Source organism: Pongo abelii, chromosome 20, assembly GCF_028885655.2.
Source record: "Pongo abelii isolate AG06213 chromosome 20, NHGRI_mPonAbe1-v2.0_pri, whole genome shotgun sequence".
NCBI classification, from domain to species: Eukaryota; Metazoa; Chordata; class Mammalia; order Primates; family Hominidae; genus Pongo; species Pongo abelii.
This window is the reverse complement of record NC_072005.2, coordinates 53,581,571-53,601,160: the sequence shown is the minus strand read 5'-3', so window position 1 is coordinate 53,601,160 and position 19,590 is coordinate 53,581,571. Positions and strand designations below refer to the sequence as shown.

General features: G+C 51.4%; 1 protein-coding gene across 2 annotated transcripts in view; it reads left to right on the top strand.

Annotated features, from left to right (window-relative positions):
• The window catches only part of SLC8A2 (solute carrier family 8 member A2), a 46,733-nt gene that overhangs the window by 3,616 nt on the left and 23,527 nt on the right, over positions 1-19,590 (top strand). For both annotated transcript variants that reach the window (XM_024238187.3, XM_054540796.2), the window contains exons 2-3: positions 4,545-5,235; positions 13,285-13,949. In XM_024238187.3, coding sequence (XP_024093955.1) covers positions 4,561-5,235; positions 13,285-13,949 — 1,340 coding nt within the window. In that variant the 5' untranslated portion in view covers positions 4,545-4,560. The remainder of the gene's footprint in view (positions 1-4,544; positions 5,236-13,284; positions 13,950-19,590) is intronic.

Sequence of the window (19,590 nt, the reverse complement as noted above, 5' to 3'; positions counted from 1 at the left end):
CCCCACTTCAGCAGAGCTCCCCTGCTCTCTCCAGTCCTCCCAGCCGGCACCCACCCCAGCTCTCCCCTGAGAACCAAGCCCGCCTCCCCCTGCCTTGTTTCTGGCATTCTGAGGCCGGTCCTTCTCACAGTTTAACCGGTAGTCTTTGTAGTAGAGATGAGACCAGACCTCCCTTCAATCTAACCTCCCCAGTCTTCCTCATGTAACTGGACCAGTCCTTCCTACCATCTAACTTCCATACCTCTTGCTGTTTGTCCAGCTCTTGATTCATTCATTCTTGTTGATAATTACTGAGTGCCTTTCCTGCTCCGGGCAAGCACTAGGTACTGGGTTAGACCGGGCCAGTCCTTCCTGCAGTCTCACTTCCATCCCTTTCCTAGTGTACCAGCCTCACACTGTCTCAGTGGGGGGTGGGTCTCAAAAGCTTCTCCGCCACCTCTTGGAGGGTGCCGAGAGGGCCCTGGCCAACACACTGTCTGCCTTCCTTGAGAGAAGGGGGCCCTGGAGAAGGTGGGCAAGAGAGTGAGTGATGGCGAAAAGGTATGAGGCTGTGCCTGTAGCCCTGGTCTGTGTGTGTGTGTGTGTGTGTGTGTGTGTGTTGTGTGTGTGTGTGTATGTCTGCTTGGCTGCAGGTGAGGTCCCAGCCCTGAGTGACAGTGCCCACGGAGGGGCTTCAGATGGCTTTAAAGAGCACTAGATTAAGAGCCCTGTTCCTTCTCTGGACCTCAGTTTACCTATTATCAGTGTATCACAGCCTCGAGCACCCAAGCTCTGTGGTGTGATCCCCACCCTGGACCATTTTGAGGTGGTGGGAGCACCTGCGCTCATGCTGGGGCAGTAAACATGCATGTTTAGAAGTCTGAGTCCCCAGCTCGGTCCTGCCAGGGCCAGCCCCCCAACACAGGCACAGTCAGAAAAGCACCCTCCCCCGCCGCCCCACTGTGGGGTGGTAGCGTGAGGGATATGAAGGTGAGGTCTTACCTGGCACGCCCGACTGCACCTACCCCCAGGCATGCAGTCCCATTCTTCTGACCAAGGACCTAAGAGGCACGTGAGGCAGAACAGCGGTGCTCACCGCCGACCCAGCTGGCCGCAGGCCCACGAAGGGAGGGAGAGGTGGCCCTGGGAGACGGTACCTGCCATCTGCCCTCACCGCTCCCACCCTGGGCTCCACCTGATCCTTTTGCCCCTGGATTCTAAAAGCAGATTGGGTTTCAGGGCTGCTGGTGGATGGAGAGACAGAGGCAGGAGCTGGGAGCAGAGGGAGCCCACGGTCCCCGGTGACAGGGCTCAGACCTCTTGGTCATTCATTTCACAAATATTTATCTAGTGCTTTCTCTCCCTGACTGCTCCTCCCGCAAGGCTCCAGCGAGAAACCAGGTTTTGCAGGAAAAAGGGATTGCACTAGGTTGTGCTTGACCCAGCCCCTGGGCTAGGAGGGTGGACATGAGAACCCCCATCACCTGGCTGTGGTCTCCCTTGAAGACTGCAGCAGGAGGGACAGGTGGTTAAACCTGAGGGAGGACTTCCCAGGCCGAGGCTTCCTCCCGGAGAGAACGGGGTTTGGTTTGATGCTTTAGAGGAATTCCTGACTCTCGGCTGGCTCCTGTTTCTCCTGAAAGCCGGGGAGGCGGAGGGAGAAGGGAGCATGAGCCTTTGCTTTGGATCCTGGTGGGTTTGTAATTATGCCTAAGTTGTTGCTAATTAGGGGGCTGCTAATTAGACGTATCATTAGGGGCCTTGCTGAGGGGGCTAATTGTGCAGTGGCCCTTTAAGAATCACCCTTCTCCCCCACCCCTGCCTGCGCACACACACACACACACACACACACACACACGCACACAGGCATGCTCCTCACTTGCTCTCTCCTTCTTGGGAAGTTCTGCCAACACGCTGCCTCCCTCCCCCAGAGGAGCCAGCTCCAGCCCATGGGTATGTGGGTGTGAGTTGGGGACAGGCTGTGGGTTAGACTCTCAGGAGAACTTTTCAAGCAAATGGAAGCCCCTGGAAGAAATGAGGCTGGTGGCAGAGGGGTCTGGGAGGGTGGAGGCTCCCAGGACACCTCTCTTCCTCTCCCCTTCTCTTTTTGATAAGCCACTGGGTTACCGTGGCAACATGAGGGTGGGGCGGAGGAGCTCAGAGTCAGGGCCACTCTTGGAGAGGCGACCTGGGAGCCAGAGTTGGTGCTGGATGATGTGGGCAAGTTCCGTAACCTCTCTGCGCCTTGGTCCTCTCACCTGTGGAATGGAGGGGCGCTCTCCAAAGGGGAGGGTGTCATTTTGGATGGGGTGTTCGGGGAAGCTGACGTCAGAGTGGAAACCCGAAAGGGAGGAGGGAGCAAGGCTAGCGGATATGAGGGGAAGAGTGGGCGGGGCACGGTGGCACACACCTGTGATCCCAGCACTTTGGGAGGCCAAGGCAGGTGGAGCACCTGAACCCAGGAGTTCAAGAACAGCCTGGGCAACATAGAGACTCCCGGCTCTACAATAAATTAGCTGGGCATGGTGGCGCACGCCTGTACTTCCCACTACTTGGGAAGCTGAGGAGGGAGGATCGCTTGAGCCCTGCAGGTTGAGGCTGCAGTGAGCTGTGATGGCGCCACTGCACTTCAGCCTGGGTGGCAGAGTGAGACCCCGTCTCAAAAATAAATACATAAATAGAGAAGTGTGTTCGAGGAAGGGGGAACAGCAGGTGCCAGGGCTCCAAGGCAGAAGCTTGTCTGGTGAGGCTGAGTAGCAGAGGGGAGGAGAGGATGGCTGAGGCAGACTGGGTGAGGGGGAGAGGGTGGGAAAAGAGGCCAGAGAGGGAGTCGGGGCCAGATTGTGCAGGACCTCACGGGCCCTGGAGAGGACGTTGGTGCTGTGATTGAGATGGGAGCCATGGGGGTTCTGAACAGCAGAGGGATGAGGCAAGCTGATTTGTGGGCTTTTTTTGTTTTTGGTTTTGTTTTGTTTTTGAGACAGAGTCTGGTTTTGTCGCAATGACATGATCTCGGCTCACTGCAACCTGGCTTGCAGTGCCTCCCTGGCTCAAGCGATTCTCATGCTTCAGCCTCCCGAGTAGCTGAGATTTACAGGCACACGCCACCACACCTGGCTTTTTTTTTTTTTTTTTTTTTGGTATTTTTTGTATTTTCTAGAAGAGACAGGGTTTCACCATGTTGGCCAGGCTGGTCTCAAACTCCTGACCTCAAGTGATCCACCCGCCTCAGCCTCAAAGTGCTGAGATTACGGGCATGAGCCACCATGTCCAGCGATGTGTGTTTTAAAAGGAAACCCAGATAAGACACGGTAATAGCCACTCAAACTCAGCACCAGAGGCAGGGAGAGAAATAATGAAACAGTAGAACCCCCACACCCACAAATGGGACAGAAAGCCCAGCACAGGGCCTTAGATGTCACAGCCCCTAAGGAACTGCACCACTTACAGAGCCTGGGGAAAACCCCAGGTCAGACACAGGGAAGCTGGAGAGACTGACGCCTGCTACCACCTTGGGGAGGGACATGAATGAGACCCTCCAGCAACCCCTCCCCAGCCCCACTTGAAACAGACAAACACGACCCAACACCCACCACAGCCCAAATCCTGAGCAAGAGCTTTCAAAGGGCCGAGTTGGAGACCATTTGAATCTCCTAACAAACTCAGAGCCTCCTGCTCCCTGCCTCTCAGTGAATTTTGCAGTTTGAGTGCTTTTGTGCTTGGCTTCATTCAGCCATTGTGACATCTGTGAGATTCATCCATGTGCTGGGTGCAGCAGCAAATAGTTCACTCCCTTTTCAGTGCTCTATAATATTCCACTGTGCAAATCCTCCAAACGTATTTCTCCATTTTACTGCTGATAGGCCTCTGGGTTGTTTGAAGATTGGCGCTATTATAAGTAAAGCTGCTATGAACATTCTTACTTTATTTGAGATGGAGTCTCACTCTGTCACCCAGACTGGAGTATAGTAGCGCCATCTCAGCTCACTGCAACCTCCGCCTCCCAAGTTCAAGTGATTCTCCTGCCTCAGCCTCCCGAGTAGCTGGGGTTACAGGCTCCCGCCACCCTGCCCAGCTAATTTTTGTATTTTTAGTAGAGATGAGGTTTCACCATGTTGGTTAGGCTGGTCTCAAACTCCTGATCCACCCACCTCGGCCTCCCAAAATGCAGGGATTACAGGTGTAGTCACTGCACCCGGCCTGCTATGAACATTCTTGTAGGTCCTTTTAGTGGACATAAGGACCTATTTCTCAGGCACATACCAAGGAGCAAAACTGCTGAATTGCATGATGCATGGTGTTCGGCTGTAGTTGCCCGAAGTGCATAGACCAATTTGCATTCCCACCAGCAGCGCGTGGGGGTTCCTCTGTCCTTATCTTTCAGCCTCTCTCTCTCTGTGGGTCTCTGTCTGTCACTCTCTGTGTCTCTGTCGCCCTCGGTCCCCATCCTGCCTGCATTGGTCCTCAGCTTCTCCCTCAGCCCTCCTTCCCCAATGAGCTTTGACCTTTGTGTGACAGAAAGAGGTTTGCTTCCCTCACCCAGACCTCCTCCTCCTCCCCCATAGGACCCCACCACCCCCCATGGCTCCCCTGGCCTTGGTGGGGGTCGCACTCCTCCTGGCGGCTCCCCCATGCTCCGGGGCAGCCACCCCAACCCCCTCCCTGCCGCCTCCCCCGGCCAATGACAGCGACACCAGCACAGGGGGCTGCCAGGGGTCCTACCGCTGCCAGCCGGGGGTGCTGCTGCCCGTGTGGGAGCCCGACGACCCGTCGCTGGGTGACAAGGCGGCACGGGCAGTGGTCTACTTTGTGGCCATGGTCTACATGTTCCTGGGAGTGTCCATCATCGCCGACCGCTTCATGGCGGCCATCGAGGTCATCACGTCAAAAGAGAAGGAGATCACCATCACCAAGGCCAATGGCGAGACCAGCGTGGGCACCGTTCGCATCTGGAACGAGACGGTGTCCAACCTCACGCTCATGGCCCTGGGCTCCTCCGCACCTGAGATCCTGCTGTCAGTCATCGAAGTCTGCGGCCACAACTTCCAGGCGGGTGAGCTGGGCCCAGGCACCATCGTGGGCAGCGCCGCCTTCAACATGTTTGTGGTCATCGCCGTGTGCATCTACGTCATCCCAGCCGGCGAGAGCCGCAAGATCAAGCACCTGAGAGTCTTCTTCGTCACTGCCTCTTGGAGCATCTTCGCCTATGTCTGGCTTTATCTCATCCTTGCTGTTTTTTCCCCGGGTGTGGTCCAGGTGAGCAAAGACCCATAGATGCTTTCTTGGTGCATGTGTGTCTGCAAAATCCAGAGAGGTGCTCTTGGCTTGGAATGTTGATTGCTGTATTTGCGGAAATGCACACTCACATCTGAGAGGGCTGCCAAGTACAGTTGTGTAGGTCACAGACTACACAAGGGGATTGAGCCAAACAGGGCAAGTCCTGCTGGAGGGGCTGGAGTCCTGCTGATGCTACCCAGCCATATCTCTGGAGGGTGCAGCAAACATTTATTTGCCCAGAGGGACGCACTGTTTTGCACTTAATAACTACACTCATTTGGAAGGGGCACCTTTTAGCTCCCAAAAGGGCGTTCTGTGTACTAACAGAGTCCCTGTGATCTGTGTAATGCATGCTAGGTATGTTCACATGTTTTCCTACACTCCCTACCTTTTGCATAATTGATTCCCGCTTTTGCAATAAGACATCCTCCATTCGCATAATTCATACTACCCTTGCATATAATCCAGCCTTGTGTTTTCTGACATTGCTAATTGGCTTGAGTAACTTAGTGCAATTTGCATAATTTATCCATGGGCTCGCATAGATACATACCTACATCTGCATAATTTAGCCATTTGCCAGATATATAATCACGGTTTGCATAATTCATTCATTATTCATCATCAATTTCTGATGTTGGGATAATTTATGCCACTTCAGTGTAATGTATACTCCCATCCAACCCAACATCGACATAAGCCCTGCAACCACTTTGCATAATTTATTCCAATAGTGAGACAAAATTTAGACCCACAGCTGCATAATTTATACCTATATTCTCATAATCATTAGCCTTTCGCTCACCCCGTGTCTTAACTCGCATACTATGTAGTCTTCCTTGACAACGTTTGCCTAATGTATTTCCCACAACCCCATGACTGCCTCCTACATTTGCATAATTTATTTATGGGCCTGGCCTAATTCAGTCACACATATGCATAATTTATTTTCCAGGTGTCCAGGATTCATTCACACATGTGTGTAATCTATTTTTGCCTATCTGTCAGGTTTCTGCCAGTTACAGTTTCTTCCCAGGAAGGATCTGAAGCTAGAGATAGAAAAATGCCTTGTGGGTTTTCTGTGAAGGAGGATATATAACAGAGGGATCAGAAGCCACAGTGAGGAAAGGGGAGGACAGTGGCACCAGAAGACAGGGCTCCTGAAAGCGGGAGAGAGAAAGAGGAGAGAGTTTCCCATCTGCCATGGTGAAAAGTGTGCAGTGATATATCATACAGTTTAAGGTGCTGTTAAAATGAATGGTGTCCTGACTTAGGCTTTCAAAAAGGCCTTTGAGGCTAGGTGTGGTGGCTCACGCCTGTAATCCTAGCACTTTGGGAGGTCGAGGCAGGCAGATCACTTGAGGTCAGGAGTTCGAGACCAGCCTGGCCAACATGGTGAAACCCCATCTCTACTAAAAATACAAAAATTAGCCCGGCATGGTGGTGCCTGCCTGTAATCCCAGCTACTCGGGAGGCTGAGGCAGGGGAATCGCTTGAACCTGGGAGGCGGAGGTTGCAGTGAGCCGAGATGGCCCCACTGCACTCCAGCCTGGGTGACAGAGTGAGACTCTGTCTAAAAAAAGAAAGAAAAGAAAGAAAGGAAGAAAGGAGAATATAACAGATACTTTGTTACATCCCCTTTATTTCTGCTGATAGGAAATTCTTAGGTAATCAAAGAGAGATCTTGTGGCCTCAGAGTTTGATCCATGCACCTGAAGCCAGAGATTTGGGTTCATGAGAGTGCTGACTTCATAGGGCTGCCATGAGGATTAACTGAATTGTTCCGTGTGGAAAGACTTAAAATAGTCTGCCTGGAACAGAGTAAATGTTAGCTATTCATTAACAAACTCCTCTATGCATTTGGCTTCCCAAAAAGTCAGTATAATGTCCAAACTGTGTTATAAGGAAAAGATTTCTATTTCTTTTTTTTTTTTTTTTTTTTTGAGACGGAGTCTTTCTCTGTCACTCTGAGGCAGCGATTCTCCTGCCTCAGCCTCCTGAGTAGCTGAGATTACAGGTGTGTGCCACCACGTCAGCTAATTTTTGAATTTTTATTAGAGACGGGGTTTTGCCATGTTGGCCAGGCTGGTCTCAAACTCCCAACCTCAAGTGATCCGCCCGCCTCAGCCTCCCAAAGTGCTGGGATTACAGGCGTGAGCCACTGTGCCCTGCCTAAAGAAAAGGTTTTTGGGCCGGGCGCTGTGGCTCACGCCTGTAATCCCAGCACTTTGGGAGGCCGAGGCGGGCGGATCACAAGGTCAGGAGATAGGGACCATCCTGGCTAACACGGTGAAACCCCGTCTCTACTAAAAATACAAAAAAATTAGCCGGGCGTGGTGGCGGGCGCCTGTAGTCCCAGCTACTTGGGAGGCTGAGGCAGGAGAATGGCGTGAACCCGGGAGGCGGAGCTTGCAGTGAGCCGAGATCGTGCCACTGCACTCCAGCCTGGGTGACAGAGCGAGACTCCGTCTCAAAAAAAAAAAGAAAGAAAAGGTTTCTAACAGAACAGTCTGCATTTCCACCTGGAAATGCTTCATCACAACTACCCTCATGACAACGGAGCCAGATGCAGGCATCTATTTATAATGAATAAGTTGGGCTTCAGAGAAAGAAAAAGATCAGAAACCATTGCATGCAAGAAGTCTAGGCAGAGGAGCAGGTAGCCACGAGATTTAAAACAAGCGTATTTGGAGTATGTTAAACCATACAGGAAAATACTTCATATAAGATATACATAAGGCTGGGCACAGTGGCTCACGCCTGTAATCCTAGCACTTTGGGAGGTTGAAGTGGATGGATCACCTGAGGTCATGAGTTCGAAACCAGCCTGACCAACATGGTGAAACTCTGTCTCTACTAAAAATACAAAAAATAGCTGGGCATGGTGGCAGGCACCTGTAATCCCAGCTACTTGGGAGGCTGAGGCAGGAGAATCGCTTGAACCTGGGAGGTGAAGGTTGCAGTGAGCTGAGATTGGGCCGCTGCACTCCAGCCTGGGTGACAGAGTGAGACTCCATCTCAGGAAAAAAAAGAAAAAAAAGAAATTTAAAAAAGATATACATAGGTCGGGCGCAATAGCTCACGCCTGTAATCCCAGCACTTTGGGAGGCTGAGGTGGGCGGATCACCCGATGTCTGGAGTTCAAGACCAGCCTGACCAACATGGGGAAACCCTATCTCTACTAAAAATACAAAATTAGCTGAGCGTGGTGGCACATGCCTGTAATCCCAGGTACTCAGGAGGGTGAGGCAGGAGAATCGCTTGAACCCAGGAGGTGGAGGTTGAGGTGAGCCGAGATTGCGCCATTGCACTCCAGCCTGGGCAACAAGAGCGAAACTCAGTCTCAAAAAAAAAAAAAAAAAAAGAAAAAGAAAAAGAAAGAAATATATAAAACAGAGTTATAAATTCTAACTATCATAAACAGTGTTTTCACGGATAAGAACGTTAGTGGCAGGTTCTGAAATGAGCCGGCATATGGGACATTTCTGTATTGTGTGGGACTGTCCGGTGAGTTGCTGGATGTCATCAGGCCAGGAAAGGCCAAGACCATGTCCCCCTCCCTAGTGATGATGGAAGCCCATAAATACCCCCGGATTTCCAATACTCTGTCTCAGGGGTGCGCCTGCTCCACCGAGACCTGAAAATGTCACAGTGCCCTCCCAGGCTGGACGCATTCTTAGTGGGTGCTCTAGAAAGACATTGTGAATTGGCTAGAATCACTTTCCACTGACCTGCAGCGAGGAAGGAAAATCTTAGGGGTTTGGGATTGTCTTCTGATGAATAGAGACTCCCTTGCGATATACATAGTGGTAGGTTCAATTAATACAAGGGAGAGAGTTCATTTCACAGCTTGTGCTGAACATTCGGCTCCTTTTCCCAAATCTGCCTGTTGGCTTCATGCAGTTTTACTATTTGCAAGTCTTGCCTGTTCTCTGAGCCATCAGTAAACACAGTGATAGCAGGTGTGGCAACTGGATCTTAGATATTTTTCCTACCAGGCTCATTTTTAAGATACTCTGGGGGCCTTCTTTTTTTTTTTTTCGAGATGGAGTCTCACTCTGTCCCCCAGGCTGGATGGAGTTCAGTGGTGCAATCTCAGCTCACTGCAACCTCCGCCTCCTAGATTCAAGCGATTCTCCTGCCTCAGCCTTTCTAGTAGCTGGAATTACAGGCGCACGCCACCACACCTCGCTGATTTTTGTATTTTTAGTAGAGATGGGGTTTTACCATGTTGGGCAGGCTGGTCTTGAACTCCTGAGCTCAAGTGATCCACCCACTTTGGCCTCCCAAAGTGCAGGGATTATAGGCGTGAGCCACTGTGCCTGGCCTTCGGGGTCCTTGTCATCGTAAATACTCTTTTTTTTTTTTTGAAATGGAGTCTCGCTCGGTCGCCAGGCTAGAGTGCAGTGGGGTGATCTCAGCTCACTGCAACCTCCGCCTCCCGGGTTCAAGCGATTCTCCTGCCTCAGCTTCCCAAGTAGCTGGGATTACAGGCGCCTGCCACCACGCCCATCTAATTTTTGTATTTTTAGTAGAGACGGGGTTTCACCATGTTGGCCCTCGTGATCCACCCACCTCCGCCTCCTAAAGTGCTGGGATTACAGGCGTGAGCCACCACGCCCGGCCCATAAATACTCTTTTATCTTTTCTTCTTCATCTTTGATGAGAAAGGTAACATTTGAGTCTTTCCACGAATATCTTCAAGGCAAACCCTCGAGTCTTGGTGGATGCTTTCCATGTGCCAGGCCTGTGCTGGGCCACCAGTAGACTGAGTTTTAGGCCTCTGTGAGCCCAAGATAATAGTACTAAATAATAACGATGGCGATGTTCTTTTTTTTTAAGATGGAGTCTCATTCTGTCACCCAGGCTGGAGTGCAGTGGCGTGATCTCGGCTCACTGCAACCTCCCCCTCCTGGGCTCAAGCAATTCTCCTCCCTCAGCCTCCCGAATAACTGGGATTACAGATGCACACCACCATGCCTGGCTAATTTTGTATTTTTGGTAGAGATGGGGTTTCACCAAGTTGGCCAGGCTGGTCTCGAACTCCTGGCCTCAGGTGATCCACCCACTTTGGCCTCCTAAAGTCCTGGGATTACAGGCATGAGCCACCACGATTCGCCAGGCAATGTTAATTTCACATCTTGAGTCTTTTCCATGTGTCAGAAACTGAGAATGCTGTGCGCTAGGAATGCAGGTGCTCATTCAGTCTTGGAAATGTCCCCATTGTATAGACCAAGAGATGAGACAGCCATCCCTGTGGTAAAGCCAGGCTCCCAACTCAGAGCTGCCCTGGCTGTGCATGGGAACTGGTTTTATGAGGCAGAAGAGCCAGATGTGTGTCTCTATTAGAGGCATAGCCTGTCCATGAGGGCCAGGCAAATGCTAAGGAGGCACTGGCAGGGGTCATGGGTGGGGAATTGAGGGCGTTTGGGTGAACAGAGAGCAGGCCCTGGATGATGGGCGAGGTTCGGAGAAGTGGAGGCACCCCCAGGTGATGGGGGAGAAATGGAGCAGGCAGAAAAAAGATGGAGGGAGAGAGAGGCCAGAAGAGACACAAGCTCTATTCCTTGACAGCAGCTGGGACCACAGGGTGGGGATTGTCTGTTGCTTGGTAGTGGATGAGGATGTCTGGGTTCCTGGCACCTAGGCAGCTGAGCATGGTTCTCAGCATCTGAAAGGTGGATAGATGGATGAATGAGGAGACTAGGAGAGAAAGAGAACACATACACACACACGCATGTGCACACACACACATAGACGGACACACACACATACACAGATGGACACACACGGACACACACACATGCACACACACAGAAGGACATACACACATGCACACACACAGACACACATGCACACACACACAGAGACGGACACACACATGCACACACAGAGGGACACACACACAGATGGACACACACGCACATACACATACACACATGCACACACAAGCACGCACACAGGACACACGCACATACACCTACACACACATATACACATGCACACACGCTCACACATGCACACACACGTGCACGCACGTGCACACACACAGAGAGGGGGAGCGAGAGAGGGAAGGAGAGAGAGAAAAGTAGCTCTGGAGAAACACAGATACTGAGAAAGAGAAAGAAACTCACAAGGGAGGGAAATAGATATCTACCAATAGATATAAAAGAAGGAGATGAAGACAAGGAGACCGAGGCAACAAGAAAAGAGAGGGAGCCAGGGAAAGACAGACGAGGAGGAAAGGCTAAGAAAACCGTTGAGACAGAGGCAAGGAGGGAAAGAGACAGCAGCACACACAGAGAGCGATGGAGAGAGGCAGAAACGAACAGGTACAGAGAGAGATAGAACGAGATGGAGAGAGAGAGAGAAATGTGGGGGGATGGGGAGAGGCCACAGACAAAAAGGGAGGACAGAGTTAAAAAGAGATGGGAAGAAGGCGAGGGAGAGAGATGGGGAGAGGCAGAGGTGAACAGAGATGAGAGGGAAATAGAGAATAAGTGAGGAACAGAGACTGAGATGGAGAGGAACGGGAGCAAGGAGAGAGAGGAGAGAAAAGGCGGTGGGGAGAGATAGGGAGAGGCAGAGATGAGCAGAGACAGAGAGCGGCGAACAGACAGAACGAGATGGAAAGGGGTGGGAGAAAGGAGAGAGAGAGAGATGGGGAGAGAGAGGTGAACAGAGACAAGAGGGAAATAGAAACTAAGAGAAGGACAGGGGAAAGGAGAGAGAGAGAAACGGGGACGGGGAGAGGGAAAAAAATTAGCTCTGGAGAAACAGGTATTGAGAGAGAAAGAGAAAGAAACTCACAAGGGAGGGAGATGGAGATCTACCAAAAGATATAAAAGGACATGGAGACATGTCCAGACATGGGGAGAGGCAAGAGCCAAACAGAGACAAAAAGGGAGGGACAGAGATAGAAAGAGATGGGGGGAAGGAGAGAGAGAAATGGGGGGAGAGAGATGGGGAGAGGCAGAGATGAACAGAGACAAGAGGGAGGTTGAGAGAAACTAAGAGAGGGACGGGAAAGGAGAGAGAAATGAGGAGGAGAGAAGTGGAGAGGCAGAGATGAACAGAGATAGAACGAGATGGAGAGGGAAAGAGAGAAATGGGGGGAAACGGAGAACTCGGGGGAGAGAGATGGGGAGAAGCAGAGATAAACAGAGTCAGAGACAAAAAGGGAGGAAGGAGACAGAGAGAGATGGGGGAAGGAGAGGGAGACAGAGAAATGGGGGGAGAGAGAGATGGGGAAAGGCAGACATGAACAGAGACAGAAAGAGGTGGGGAGAGACGGGGAGAGGGGAGGAAAGAGAGACAGGGAGAGGCAGAGATGAACAGAGATTGAGATGGAGAGAGATGGGGGAAGAAGAGGGAGAGAGAGAAATGGGGGGAACAGAACTTGGGGGAGAGAGACATGGGGAGAGGCAGAGATGAACAGTCAGAAAGAGGTGGGGAGAGACAGGGAGTGGGGAGGAGAGAGAGATGGGGAGAGGCAGAGATGAACAAAGAGACAGGGCTCACGCCTGTAATCCCAGCACTCGAGGTGGGAGGATCACAAGGTCAGGAGTTCAAGACCAGCCTGGCCAACATGGTGAAACCCCGTCTCTACTAAAAAAAAATACAAAACTTAGCTGGGCATGGTGCCGCATGCCTGTAATCCCAGCTACTCGGGAGGCTGAGGCAGGAAAATTGCTTGAACCGGGACCCGGGAGGCCAAGGTTCAAGGTTTAGTGAGTCGAGGCCGCACCACTGCACTCCAGCCTGGGCTACAGAGCAAGACTCTGTCTCAAATAAAAAAAGAAAGAAAGAGAGAGAGAGAAAGAAGGAAGGAAGGAAGGAAGGAAAGGAAGGAAGGGAGGGAGGGAGAGAGAAAGAAAAAAGGAACAGAAAGGGATAGGGAGAGACGACGGGGCGGGGTTGGGAGTTGGGGAGAGAGATGAGTGGCAGAGGCGGACAGAGACTGAGACAGAGAGGCGGGGAGGGAGAAGGCGGCCCGCCCGGCCTCGCCCTGACGCCCGCCGCCCACAGGTGTGGGAGGCGCTGCTGACCCTGGTCTTCTTCCCGGTGTGCGTGGTATTCGCCTGGATGGCCGACAAGCGGCTGCTCTTCTACAAGTACGTGTACAAGCGCTACCGCACCGACCCACGCAGCGGCATCATCATAGGCGCCGAGGGCGACCCCCCGAAGAGCATCGAGCTGGACGGCACGTTTGTGGGCGCCGAGGCCCCAGGTGAGCTGGGCGGCCTGGGCCCGGGCCCCGCCGAGGCGCGCGAGCTGGACGCCAGCCGCCGCGAGGTCATCCAGATCCTCAAGGACCTCAAGCAGAAGCACCCGGACAAGGATCTGGAGCAGCTGGTGGGCATCGCCAACTACTACGCGCTGCTGCACCAGCAGAAGAGCCGCGCCTTCTACCGCATCCAGGCCACGCGGCTGATGACCGGCGCCGGGAACGTGCTGCGCAGACACGCGGCGGACGCCTCGCGCAGGGGGGCGCCGGCCGAGGGCGCGGGCGAGGACGAGGACGACGGCGCCAGCCGCATCTTCTTCGAGCCCAGCCTGTACCACTGCCTGGAGAACTGCGGCTCCGTGCTGCTGTCCGTCACGTGCCAGGGCGGCGAGGGCAACAGCACCTTCTACGTGGACTACCGCACTGAGGATGGCTCGGCCAAGGCGGGCTCCGACTACGAGTACAGGTGGGTCCCCCGGGGTGGGGGGTGTGCAGGGGGCTGGTGCAGGCCGTGGGTCCCGCCATCCGGCGGCCTCCAGTCTCATCGCCTCCTAACTGCCTCCTGCAGGATTCATTCGTTCATTTGTTCATTCATTCATTCCTGAGAACCTGCTTTGTACCAGGCGCTGCTCTAGACGTGGGCACACACCACTGGGCCAGGCAGAGAGCGTGGCTATCGGAAGGCTACCGCTCCCGCCTTCATTATCTACCTCTGGGTTTTTGTTTGTTTGTTTGAGATAGAGTCTCACTATGTTGCCCAGGCTGGAGTGAGTGGTACGATCTCCGCTCACTGCAACCTCCACCTTCCAGGTTCAAGCGATTCTCGTGGCTCAGCCTCTTGAGTTGCTGGGATTATAGGTGTGTGCCACCACACCCGGCTTATTTTTGTACTTTTAGTAGAGAGATGGGGTTTCACCACGTTGGCCAGGCTGGTCTTGAACTCCTGGCCTCAAGTGATCCACCTGCCTTGGCCTCCCAGAGTGCTGGGATACAAGCTGGGATTACCATCATCCGGCCATGTTCTGTGTTTTATTTTCTGGTAAAACAGCTGTCTCCTCATGTGCATAAGAACATTAATGTTTAGTGGGCATCTACCATGGGCCAGGCGCTGCCCTCAGGCACTCAGTGCACATGATGAATGAGACAAACTCTCAGTCTTCACACCACTCCTCCTGCATTCTTTATATTTCTGTGGTTTTGTGCTGATGCCACACTGTTTTAATTATTATAGCTCCATTATGTGTATTGCTACCTGGTAGAACAAGCTTTTCCCACAATCACTAAAGTAAAAATTCTTATTGAGCATGCACTGTATGCCAGTGGGTATACCATGGGGAACAAGCAGCTAAGGTCCCTGCCCTCAAATTGCAATGAGGATATAAACTACTAAACATATAAAAACTTGAACTGGCAATAAGTGCTATGGAGGAAAATAAAATAGGAGTGGAGGAGACAGACGATGGCTAAAGGTCTTTGGTTCTGCCATAAAGCAACCCACCCATCACCCTCTACCATATCTCACAGCCCCAGTCCCTCTCCTTACCCCTCTCCTTGCAAATCTGTGATATTCTCTCATTCACCAGTTCCTCCTGAGCACCCACTGTGTGCCAGATGCCTTTAGGGGATCAACCTAGAACAATAGCCAAGATAGATAACATCTCTGTCCTCATGTGGCCCACAAAATTCATCTATTTGTAGTTCTTCTGTCCATGCCACACTATTTTAAGACTTATAGCTTTACAGTATGTTCTTTTCAATGATTTTCACCAGCCTACATCATGCTTTGAACAGTATGTGTTGTTAATTCATGCACAAGTCTCCCCTTTCCCATAATGACCTTTACCATGTGTCTACTATGTGCAAGAAACAAACAGATCTGGCACCAGCGACTAGCAGTGAACAAAACTCATAAAGTCCCTGCCCAAATGGAGCTCACATTCTCCTGGGAAAGACAGGCAATTAGGAAGTAAACACTGATTACATAAAAATGCCAGGTAGTGGTAGGAGCTGTGAAGAAAAATAAATCAGGAGACAGGGAGAAAGAGGGCCAATGGCTGAGCTTTTCAGAGGTTCTACCTGCTCAGTAGCCTGGCACATCCCCCTTTAATCTTCTCCCTGGGGTACAGCTGAGGCTGAACTGTTCCCAGATCTTTGGTTCTGCCATCAAGCAGCAGCCAATCCCTCATCCCTTTAACTCTTCTCTTCCTGGGACTCAGTTCACTCATCTTCTCTCCTCTCCTCTCTCCTCTCTCCTCTATTCTCTCCTCTCCTCTCTTTCTTTCTTCTTTTTCTCAGAGTTTCGCACTTGTTGCCCAGACTGGAGTACAGTGGTGCGATCTCAGCTCACTGCAACCTCCACCTTCTGGGTTCAAATGATTCTCCTGCCTCAGCCTCCCAAGTAGCTGGGATTACAGGCGCCCACCACCACACCCAGCTAATCTTTTGTATTTTTAGTAGAGATGGGGTTTCATCGTGTTGGCCAGGCTGGTCTTGAACTCCTGACCTCAGGTGATCTACCCGCCTCAGCCTCCCAAAGTGCTGGGACTACAGGCGTGAGCCACCGCACCTGGCAGTTCTCTGTTTCATCGATCTTGAGTTCCACCACTGTGTGCCTGGCTGCCTTTCATAGCCAGTCTTCCCTCTCTGCCCTCATCACTTCTCTTTCCAGTGCTTGGACATTTGCAGGTCTTTCCCTCCACCTCAGTCAGTCCAGGATCCTTTTGTCTGCCCATCTCCATCCACCTTTCCTACCCTCCCCACCCCAGCCTTCCTGGCTTACCGCAGCCTCAACCTCTTGGGCCAAACTGATCCTCCCACCTCAGCCTCCAAAGTAGCAGGGACTACAGGTGCACGAGGTGCTGTGCTCCAGCCTGAGTGACAGAGTGAGACACTGTCTCAAACAAAACAAAACAAAATGCAGCTGTTCACAGGTCTTTGTTCCATCACCCTGTAACATGGGATCCCTTTGGCCACTCGGTCCATCCTCTCCCAGTGCACCACATCATCCAGATGCCCTCAGTTGAGGGAACTGCATTCACCATATTGGGGCCTGCTTTCAACTATCTTTTCACCTTTCCACTCCTACCCACCCCTGGTCCACATTGCCCCCATCTAGAGCCCTGAGGCTTTGAGGAAGGAAGTGAGTACAGGTGTCACCTGCTGGGATAACAGCCCACTTTGTCACTTACAAGTGACCTCAGGACCAAGATTGTTTTTTATTGTTTTTTGAGCAGGGTCTTGCTCTGTCACCCAGACTGGAGTGCAGTGGTGCAATCACAGCTCACTGCAGCCTCAACATCCTGGACTCAAGTGATCCTCCCATCTCAGCCTCCCAGGTAGCTGGGACTACAGGTGTGCACCACAGCGCCCAGCTAATTTTTATATTTTTTGTAAAGATGGGTTTTTGCCATGTTGCCCAGGCTGGTGTGGTTTTGTTTTGTTTTGTCTGAGACAGAGTCTCACTCTGTCACTCAGGCTGGAGCACAGTGGTGCAATCATGGCTCACTGCAGCCTCTGCCTCCCAGGCTCAAGCAATCTTCCCACTTCAGCTCCAATATAGCTGGGACTACAGGCACATGCCACCAAGCCTCGCTAATTGTTTTTGTTTTTGTTGTTGTTGTTTTGGTATGTTTTGTAGAGACAAGGTTTCACCATGTTGTCTAGGCTGGTCTTTAACTCCTGGGCTCAAGCAATCCACCTGCCTTAGCCTCCCAAAATGCTGGGATTACAGGTGTGAGCCACTGCACCTGGCCAGGACCAAGATGTTTGAAGTGAAGGAGGAAATGCTGTTCAGTGGTGGAACCAAAGGGCTAAGAAGAGTCAACATCTCCCTATCCTTCCTTGATTTCCTATCCAGGTAGACATTCGAGGCCTGGCATTGCCTTATCAAGGTACCTTAGGCCAAAGACTGGGAGGAAGGAGACTTGGGTTCCACTCCTAGCTTAGCCCTGGACCCTGTTCCTTGGGCAAGTTCCTGCCTCACTCTGAGCAGGCAGGTCTGCCATGTACAGTTGTTGAAGTTGTGCACTGCATAAAACCACCATATCTGAGGAAGCTCTCTTCATAGTGGACATTGTAGATTTGCATTTCTATTATAACAGTTTTCTGACTTATGGAAATAAGTGTCTTGAAGAAGGAAAGCCTTTTTCTTTTTCTAAGTTTCCCACAGATTCACACCTGTGAGCCTTAGTTTCTCCAAACTAAACGTGATCTCTGAGAACCCCAAACAGCACAGTTGTTCCAAGATTCTGAGATTTAATCCCCTATGATGCTGACACACTAAGGGTCTGAAGTTCTAAGATTTCTAAGAATTCTAACATTTTGATATTCTTTAATTTTTTGAGACTGCGTCTCACTCTGTTGCCCAGGCTGGAGTGCAGTGGCACGATCTCGGCTCACTGCAACCTCTGCCTCCCGGGTTCAAGTGATTCTCATGCCTCAGCGTCTTGAGTAGCTGGGATTACAGGTGTGCGCTGCCACACCTGGCTAATTTTTGTATTTTTAGTAGAGATGGGGTTTCACCATGTTGGCCAGGCTGGTCTCAAACTCCTGACCTCAGGTGATCCATCCACCCCGGCGTCCCAAAGTGCCGAGATTACAGGCGTGAGCTACCACGCCCGGCCAACATTTTGGTATTCTAATCCAAACCCTATCCAGTCTCTGACTTGATGGTTTTAAGATTTTTGTCTTCTCAGATTGTGTCCAGTGCCGGAACATAAGTCCTGTGAATCTAGCCTTCTGTGATTCTGATGCCTGGCTTCTAAAGTCCAATCCCAGCTACTTGGGAGACTGAGGCAGGAGAATTGCTTGAACCCAGGAGTCAGAGGTTGCAGTGAGCCAAGATCACGCCACTGCATTCCAGCCTGGGAGACAGACCAAGACACTCTCTCTCTCTCTCTTTCTCCATATATATATGAAAGCTGGGCATGGTAACGTGTGCCTGTAGTCCCTGCTACTCAGGAGGCAGAGGTAGGGGAATCGCTTGAGCCCAGGAGGCAGAGGTTGCAGTGAGCCAAGATTGTGCCACTGCACTCCAGCCTGGATGACAGAGCCAGACTCTGTCTCAAAATAATAATAAAATAATAACAATAATTGTGACACTCTGTGACCACAAGTTGCAAATACCATGACCTTCATGCCTAAATACTTGAGCATGCATCTTTTGAGAATAATGGCATTCTCCTACCTAATCACAATACTGTGATCTCAGGAAATCTAACGCTGAATTGATACTGTTAACTCCATGTCAGCTGAGTGATGCACAGCCTGTGTTTCCATTTCCCCAGTCATCCCTGTAATATCCTTGGTGGCTGTATTTTCACTCCTGCCCCCTCTTCCCATTTGATCCAGAACCACACGTTGCATTTCCCTGTCAAATCTCTTTAGTCTCCTTCAGTCTGGATCAGTTTCTCAGCCTTCCCATGACTTTTGTGACCTGATGCTTTTGAAGATGATAGGCCAGTTACTAGAATGATTCTCAATCTGGGTTTGTCTAATGCTTCCTGATGATTGGAGTCTTGCACTTTTGGCAGGAATCCCATGGAAGAGATGCTCTATCCCCCTGGGTGCATTGTATCAGGAGGAACATGATGTCCACTCATCCATTACTGTGATGCCCAGTTTAATTGTTTGGTAAAGATGGTGCTAAATCTTTGGATTAATTGTTTGGCAAAGATGATGCTACAGGATGTATGCAGTGGATCATGCCTGCAATCCCAACACTTTGGGAGCCCAAGGCCAGCGGATTGCTTGAGCCCAGGAGTTCAAGACCAGCCTGCGCAACGTGGCAAAACCCCATGTCTACCAAAAGCATAAAAATTAGCCAGGTGTGGTGGCACGAGCCTGTAGTCCCAGCTGCTCGAGAGGCTGAGGCGGGAGGGCTGCTTAAGCCCGGGAAGTCAAGGCTGCAGTGAGCTGGGATTGTGCAACTGCACTCCAGCCTGGATGACAGAACAAGACCCTGTCTCAAACAAAAACAAAAAAAAGGGCTGGGCGGGGTGGCTCATGCCTGTAATCCCGGCACTTTGGGAGGCCAAGGCCAGCAGATCACGAGGTCAGGAGTTTGAGACCAGCCTGGCCAACATGGTGAAACCCCATCTCTACTAAAG